Source organism: Pteropus medius, unplaced genomic scaffold, assembly GCF_902729225.1.
Source record: "Pteropus medius unplaced genomic scaffold, Ma_sr-lr_union100, whole genome shotgun sequence".
Classification (NCBI taxonomy): domain Eukaryota; kingdom Metazoa; phylum Chordata; class Mammalia; order Chiroptera; family Pteropodidae; genus Pteropus; species Pteropus medius.
In genome coordinates this window covers 41,075-50,071 of record NW_024353622.1, presented here as the reverse complement: position 1 = coordinate 50,071, position 8,997 = coordinate 41,075, and the positions used below count along the sequence as shown (strand labels likewise).

General features: G+C 49.8%; 1 pseudogene and 1 gene segment (V, D, J or C); both read left to right on the top strand.

Annotated features, from left to right (window-relative positions):
• Positions 1–2,948: 2,948 nt before the first annotated feature.
• Positions 2,949–3,638, top strand: LOC120593184 (Ig heavy chain V region MC101-like; annotated as a pseudogene).
• A 4,743-nt stretch (positions 3,639–8,381) lies between these two features.
• On the top strand, positions 8,382–8,865 carry LOC120593199 (immunoglobulin heavy variable 1-3-like). The segment is given in 2 exon segments: positions 8,382–8,466; positions 8,549–8,865. Coding segments are annotated over 2 exon segments (363 nt in total).
• Positions 8,866–8,997: the final 132 nt, after the last annotated feature.

The following is an 8,997-nucleotide window of genomic DNA, read 5'->3' as shown; positions in this document are numbered from 1 at the left end:
TCACAGTCCTGTACCAGGACATCCGGTGGGATGAGTCCAGCTTGGTATTACAATAAAAAGAAAATGACTTTCTTTTTGCACAATTATGCCAAAAATGGGTTCATCGTTTAATGCCTTTCAATGGAACAGAAGGCAAAAGCAGGAATTCTGCTTTATTTAGAAGAGTATGCTGTATTATCATTGTCACTACATTCTTAAATTTTGACTGGAGACCCCTCCTATGATTCTGCACTGGGCCCTGGCATTGCACAGTCGGTCTGCTGTTGTGCCTTCAGACCCCATCGCAGTCTCCCTGTAAATATTCCCCACATCCGGGAATGCTCCCATTAAGAGAGTAGCTGCAGGTGGTGTGACCAGAGTGGTGAGGGTTCAGGTGAGGGACCTCGTGTGTTTGGACTCCTCTCTAGTTCCTGGTCAGAGAGAGGAAGGAGCACTTTGAGCTTCCCACAGACATGGCCTCCTCTTGACTCTGAAGAGCATTTTTCTGCCCAGGCCTCATGCGGACTCCCAGAAGTTCTAATGCAAACTGAACAAGGATTGATCACTCTATCCTACAGGCCATCTTCACTGTTTAGATCTAATTAGGGAAGCGAGACTCTCTACTGCACCCACATTGTGTCCCGGGGAACTATGGGTTTCTCTCCTTTATCAACTAGAAATGAATCGTGTTACTGGAAGAGGAATTCACACCCCGGACCCACTCGTCCATAGAAGCCCCACCCATCACACAGTGATACAGGCCCCCAAACTCACACCCAATATGAAAGCTTCCGCCTGAGCTGAAACGCAGTGGGGAGATGAACCCAGAGTTGGGGAGGAAGTGGGTGCTCGCACATGATGTGCTCAGGGTCTAACGAGGAGCTCCTGAGAGGATGACTGTGTGTCCCAGGCCTGTCCCCAGCGTTCGTGCTGGAGGTGAAGGACACAAGTCTTTTCTTCTATGAAATGAGGACAGACTATGACAAGGTCCTGCTGTGGAGAATGCATAAGGTCACTCTCTGAATTGTGTGTTTATGTATTTTATTACCATCTCTATATTATGCTGTTTTAACAACTTTACAAGTATTTCTGGATGGGGAGAGACTTCCCCTCATGACGTCACCAGTTTTTAGATACTGCACAGCTCCTAGCCTGGCACACGTTTTTCACATGCACACTAACCTCTCAGGGCACCCAACTATCTCTGCCCGCACATCCCGGGTCACGATCCTCCTCTGCCTTCGTCATCCCAGGCCCAGCAGCCAGGCAACTGGAGAACCACCTCCAGCTCTGAGCCCAATAAAATGATTCACACGATCAGGCACAGCTCCTCACCACCTTCACCTCATTACCAGGAAACCGCAGTAAAGCACAGGCCCATAGTCCCTTCTCCGTTCGGTATGTGTCTCCTGACACCGTGGAGTCTTCCCTGTGGCCCCTGCTGGCATCCAAGCTCCTGTCTCTAGGACCTGTGACCATGATAAACTGTTTTGCCTGAGCCGCTCCTGTGTCTTTTTTATGGCCACACCGGACCGATATCTCTTGAAAGAAAACAAACAATTGGCACCATGAACAGGAAGGTCTAGTACTGACAGGGGGACTTAGAGACACCCCTAACAGCCTGCCTTCACTTTTGGCTGTGTGATCGGGCCCCGCCATCTGGGAAGGCTCGGTGACAAGTGGACACTTTTGTTCACAGCGTGGTGCTCTCTGTGTGGCCTCATCAGGGACTGTCAGTGCTTCCTGTCCTAAATGGGGGACAAAGGTGGTGTCCTTCTCAGGGTGTGGTGTTCTGTGGTCTGACACCTGCCCAGGGGCCCTTGTACCCTGAGCTCAGCCTCGGGCTCCCCCCTGAGCAGAGAGGAGAGAGGACAGGCTCAGCCCTGCCCTGGAACAGCTTCAAAGATCTCCGATCCATGTTGCAAATGGGGATCAGAACACGGTGGGGAGTGAGGAGGGTGGCGGGTCACGAGCACATGTATCTGAGACACCAACGACCCCGCAACGACACCCACAGGGCCCCTGCCCTCCGTCAGGATAAAGGAGGGAGAAGCCCAAGTCCTGAGAGCAGGGTGCGCGCTCTCTGGGACGGAGGCCGAGGACCGACATGGAGACAAGGTTGTCCGCAGCCCGTCTGCCAACTCATTTTGTTATTTTCATTACTTCTGATGAGTTTCTGATCGTTGGCAGACACTCGTCATACAGGTACAATACTCAGGATTGTGTGGCACTGGTGGAAGGCATGACACAGATCAATTTACCAGAATATGCGGGACCTTGGATGAGCCAAGTCTCTCTTAGCTAAGACGTGGAGGGCTCGGATCTTCAAAGAACAGTATGCTCGTCTCTATCCACATAACTATTTTTTATCCTTGAACTTCTATTTCAAGAAAATTGACCTTAAGCTCCACATTGCAAAATGTAATCAAAATTTATATCTTGTAAGAAGTTCATATAGACTAGGTAAAGACAATTTACTACTTAACAAAAAGTAGGACAAACCACAATATAAAACACTCAGCATCAACAATGAGGGGTTTGCAAGCCTGGTAAGGGTTTCAGGCAGTGACATAAACCAGAGTAAAGCCATCTGCGCTTAAAGGATGTGGAAGATTTGAAAGGACTGTGTTTTATTTGGGGCTATAGTTACAACAAAGTGGACATCGAAATATTATGTGACTGGAATTATGTTAACATACATTTAGGAACTGTGAATGTATCAAATCTGTTGGTGACCTAAATGTGCCTGGACATAATGCAAATCACTTCAATAATTATGACAAATATGCACAAGTTTTTTTAATGATGATCTTCTGAACTAGTCCATCATTCACTCTTATATAAGAAAGGGTTAGATTTTCTCTGACGTGATTTAATGCATCTTAGAGACCAGTTGCTCTCCCATCACATGCTGAGATGCTGTAGATTCAAGAGAAGAGACCCTACGGGCCCCAGAGACGCCAGGGAGCCTGACCCGGTCCCTCCCCACTTATGAGGGGCAGGCTGCCCACATGCAAATTCCTGCTCGAGCTCCAGGGTAAAACCTGTCTGGGCTGTGGACGCTCACAGCTCTCTCCTCACACAGGGCTCAGGTCTCTGGGGAAGCAGTTTTGTGGTCGAGGCGAAGATGAGACTGTGGGGTCTTCTCCTGTGCCTGGTGACAGCCCCCCAAGGTGAGTGTCTCAGATGTCAGACAGGGGTCTGTGGGATGCCTGTGACTGCACGTGACTGACAGGACTGATGCTCCTTGTCCCCAGGTGTCCTGTCCCAGGTGCAGCTGCAGGAGACGGGCCCAGGACTGGTGAAGCCCTCGCAGACCCTCTCACTCACCTGCACCGTCTCTGGGTTCTCTTTAACCAGCATTGATGTGCACTGGACCCGCCAGGCTCCCAGGAAAGGGGCTGGAGTGGGTCGGTGTAATAGCATATAGTGGAAGCACATACTACAATCCAGCTCTTAAGTCTCGACTCAGCATCACCAGGGACACCTCCAAGAGCCAGGTTTTCTTGAAACTGAACTCTGTGACCAGCGAGGACACAGCCGTGTATTACTGTGCGAGATACACAGTGAAGGGACCTCAGTGTGAGCCCAGACACAAACCTCCCAGTGAGACTGGAGGAGTAGCTTCAGAGGCCGATCTGTTCACTAGAGGGCGCTGAGGTCACACAAAGCATAGCATACAGCCCAGCAGCAGGTGCAGAGGGAGGTGGGAAGGGGCATCCTGTTGAGAGCAGCGATTTCCTCTCAAAGTTCTCAGCTGCTCACAGGGACAACCCTTTTTCAACATGGGTCTAACTTCTATTCTTACTGCAGACTGAAATGAAAACGCACCTTGTCTGTCTGTAGACGACATATCACTGGTGGCTGGGGACCTTCCTTCACCAGTTTTCTATGTGTCTGTTTTCATGTCTCAGCAGAGGGACCATCCTGAGGGCTGTCTTCTTCCCTGTGGCTGGAAAATACCTGCACAGAGAGAGACCTAGCACAGTACAGACTCCTGTGTGCTGAGCTCAGGCTCTCTGCCCCCACAGGCACATGCTGTCCCCACATGAGCCCTCCCTTCAGACAGGACACATGGCCACAGGGGTAGGAACAGCCCCCAGGACTCTACCCAATACCATTTCTGGCCTTCCTACAACACAGTACCCTCTAGGTCTTCTGTTACTTGGGTGGATTTTGAAACCCACCCAACACGACCAGTTGTCATCTACTACCCTAACTTCACTAAGTCTGTCCTACACCGTGAGCACCATGAAGCTGGATCCCAGCTCAATCTCCCAGCCTCCACCCAGGCCAGTCACAGAAGAGGGATGATGTGCATATATGGCATTCGTGTGTCCCCACTTCATCTCCTATCATCCCTCTAACACTTCTTTATGTTTGTGGAACCTCACGCAGATTATCCTCAGGGGGTCTAATGTGACTTGCTTAGCCTACATGTCATGCACACATGTGATTCAAGGTCACACAGGCACTATTGAAGGACCAGTCTGGGTCAGGTGGCGGCACAGCTGGCTGGTGATCCATGGGCACCACTAAGAATTCTGAAACCTTATGAAAGAAACTATCTTGATGGATCAATGTATACAGAGCACCAAGCTCAACACCTCTTGGGAGGTCGTGGTGAGCCAGGGGTCAAGGAACACGTTGGATGTGCCGGTCACATCCCATGTCTCCTTCTTTATACAATTCCAGTTCTAGTGGGGTGGGACCACCACACCATGACCTCATTTAGCCTTTCAAGCCTCCGCAATGCCCTACTTTAAACACCAGCATGGAGAAATCAGATTACAGGGTAAGAATTTTGAATAACCAAACTCAATTCATAGGATTCCACAAATGGAACTTAAAATTCATCTTTCTTTATGTAAAATACATTAACTCTAACCCAACTGTCTCAAATGTCATACTTGTTACAGGACCAACTCTGTAACAACTTGGTCCTGTAACAACTCTAAAGTCTAAGGTCCAAATCTCAATGAAATATCATCTTATCAGATATTGGTGAAACTTGGCATATGATTCAATCTCAGACTACTATCCTCTCCAGCTGAGAGTCTATAAAACATGATGAATTATGTGCTTCCAAAATATGATGGAGGGGCTGGCATAGGGTGGAAATCCGACTCTACGATGATTAAAGAGGAGAGAGGGAAGGAGAGAAGGCGCCAAGCTGGCCCAAACGCTGGCGAGGCAAGTCCCGTGGGACAGTAGGTTGGAGACAGTCCTCTTTGGCTGGATGCCTGCACTCTTTACTTGGCGGGTGGGGGTGACACCTCATGGACACGCTGAGGTGCTGTCTTACCATCTGGACTCTCTGTGACTCTGCTGGGTGGCAGTCACACCCCTGTCACTGCCAGGTGGTGGACGATCCAAAGGCTTTGATTGGAGGCCATGTCACCTGTTACACGGAGTCAACCCTGATCCTCTCTGAGTCTCCTCAAAGGCCATTTGTCCCCCTTCTTAAAAATACTGCATCTTCACCGCCAGTGTGGGTTATGATCCTGTTTTGTGAAATCCGTGAAGTCTGACATCTCCCTTCATCCCACCTTCTTCTCCCCTTCATTTCAAAGAGGCATCGCTTCTGCTGGACTCATCGCACCTCCCTTCCTGGATGACGCTGAGATGGCTGATGAGACCCGCTGGTCAGGACCCAGATTGATCAATTGATTGATATTATTTTATTGAATTATTTTTTACATTTATTTTTTATTTCCCTCTGCCCCTCCCCTCTGGTAACCGCTAGTCCATTGTCCACGTCCATGAGTCTCTGTTTGTTTGTCCTCTTCATTTGTAGCTTTTAGGCTTATATCCCTCATATAAGTGATACCATTGGTTTTTTTAATAAAATCATTTTTAGCATCACCTTTTCTGCCCTCTCCAGATTATAATCCACAATATTGACTTATGGATGGACTGGCCTATTTCACAATTCAAAATTCTGATGTGCACTTGATTCATACAGCTGTATTTGATCCATCACCATCCTAGCATATTTTACTAGAAGCAGCAGGAAGAACCAACCACTCCTGCCCTTAGCTTAGTAATCCCTGCAGTTAAAAACACACTTTCACTGTTCACAGCTCTACTTTCAGCTTCACCCTAAATCCTGGCCCCCCACTCATTTTGACACTTTCTGACAAGGTCACATGTCCTCCAGAACCAGTGACCTGTTCTCATTTCCATGGACACCTTGTCAGAACGGCTCCCAATGTCCACACTCCAACCACCGTTGTCATCATGACTGTGTTCGCTTCTCCCAGAGTGTGGGAGCTTCCTCCACGGCTCTCCCGTCTTCTCTCTGAGCTCGCCACACAATCACCTCTAACACACCTCTCAGCAAGCTTGGAATTTCCTGCAAGGCACTTAAAAGTCTCCCACCTCCTACCCATCATCTGCTTCCACGTCCACGTGCACCTTCTTCAGTGCTTGTTCCTGCATCACCCACGTCTCAGAAACATAGTCTGTCTCATGTGCTCAAGGTGCCATCACAACGACCAACGACTGGGCAGCTTAAATGACAGAAATTTATTGTCTCGCATTGTGCAGACAGGAAGTCGAGGTCACTGTGCAGAGACATCGATTCCTGGAGAGAAAGCTTTCCTGTGGGGAGACAGCTGACTTCTCACTGCAATCTCATGTGCTGGAGAAAATGAGCAATATCGCTCTTTTTTCATTTTCTTATGCAGACAAAAATTTAAACTTAACCTCATTTAACTCTAAAACTTCCTAAGACTTCTTCTCCCATACAGTACATTGTGTGTTAGGGCTTCAAGAAATGAATGGTGAGACATAGATTTCACACATAACAAGCTCCCAGGTTTAACTACCTGTGAGCAGGTTCACTGACCAGAAGGATGTTCATCACGTTCCTGGTTATGTTGGCACAGGCACAGGTTCCTGACAGCAGTGCTTACGAGATGTCCTCACCTAGAGACCAGTGTCTCTCAGACGTGATCGTGGACCTCGTGTCCCAGCGCATCCTGGAAGCCAGGACTCCTGCGTCTCCTCCTGCCTGCTCTCGGCACCACCTGGGACAGAGCGCTCATGGGTTGGCTTGTGTTTCAGGAGTGACAGTTCTTGGTCCTGGAGTGAGGTGACACATGCACCTTTCGAGTCCAGCAAGCGGGACTCATGCCCTTTCAAAATGTGACCTCACCTGAGGTCTAACACGTCGTCATCTGTTGTACTCTCCAGATTCCAGCTTCCTGAGTGACACTTGAATATATTATGACATTCAGCGATTTCATATCAGTTATGTTTGTCCAGGAGTTTCTTGCATGTAGTGAGATTAGATCCCTACATCTAGTAACAGGTCAAAGGTGACATCTGTTGCAACATCTGCTGTGTGTGTCTAATTCATGGAATAGTAGAAGTAGATTGTCCATCAAACAGCATGGTCTGTATCTGCAGGGATTTTCCGATGTCACCTTGAACCAGAAGGAACTAAAGGACAAAGGAGTCCCCTAACCGTCGAGAGCTTCCAAACTCAGGGGAATGCTGTCTGTGTCAGTGCGTCCGTCTGCACCAGGGAAGGGGCTCCTGGTGGATTCACAAAGCCCTTGCTTGGTGCCTCCCTTCAGTGTAGTGTGGGGTGACTGAGGCCTATTCGCTCTTTCCGGAGGTGATGCATATGGTATTCCTGAGGGAACATCCCGAAGTCAGGGCACAGACATTGAATCCTGGACTGCAGGCACTGCAAGGTCAATGCCCCTGAGCCCACACGGGGCCCTCTCCTGCAGGGTGATGACTCGGCTGCAGGGGGCGCTCAGGACCCACTAAGCAGCAGCTTCAGCTCCAGTAGCAGGTGCAGGGGAGTGGGTAGGGCCTTACTCTGAGGGTCTGGGGCTTCCTCCTTTCATAACATTATATTAACAGTCAGACAGGGATGCTGAAGAAACAACGATGTCCTATTCTGTCAGGACCCTTTGCCAAACTCGAGAAGGCAGCAGGAACCACACACGAGGGGCAGGTCTAGGCCCCTAGTCCTCTGAGTAGTGAGGAGCTGGTGGCAAGGACGGTTGACTAAATCACTAGGTGTAGCATTTAGGAGACACCCTGAGCCTGGAATGAGACATTCTCACTGAGAGCCCAGAACCAATTCTGGTATCTTCGTGTCACACGAAGGAGGTGGACAGTGCGAAGACGTCCTGTGAGACTGATCCTCAGTGGCCAGAACTGTGCACAGAGATCAGTGACCTGGCAGATGATACCTGTCCCCAAACAAGAATTCGGACCGAACACTCAAATGCACATCGTGCATAATCCCTGTGTCATTGACTCTCTCTCAGGTGGGGCCAAGAAAACAGCTATGAATACTCTGCCTCATGAATATGCAAATGGGATGAGGTGCACTAGGTTAAATAGGAACCTGTCTGTGTCCTCACAGCACCCACCATCACGCCTTCCCCCACAGAGGCCCTGATAGCACCACCCTCAGCATGGACTGGAGCTGGAGCGTCCTCCTCCTGGTGGCAGTGGCCACAGGTAAGGCGATGCCCAGTCCTGGGCTGATGAGGGCACCAGGGCCAATAAGGGCTCTGTACCCACTGCTGTCTCCTCTCCACAGGTGTCCACGCCCAGGTCCAGCTGGTGCAGTCTGGGGCCGAGGTGAGGAAGCCTGGGGCCTCCGTGAAGGTCTCCTGCAAGGCTTCCGGATACACCTTCAGCAGCTATGTTATGCACTGGGTGCGACAGGCACCAGGTCAAGGGCTTGAGTGGATGGGATGGGTTAACCCTACCAGTGGTAGCACAAGCTACGCGCAGAAATTCAAGGGCCGAGTCACCATCACCGCAGGCAAGTCCACCAGCACAGCCTACATGGAGCTCAGAAGTCTGAGGCCTGAGGACACGGCCACATATTACTGTGCAGGAGACACGGTGTGACGACCCACATCCTGAGAGTGACAGAAACCCTGAGGGAGAGGGCAGCTGTGTGGGGCTCAGGAAGGAAGGGAACAATTAATCCCCTGAAGTCTCATACAGAGTCAGGTACCAGAGATGGAGAAGAAGATCTCA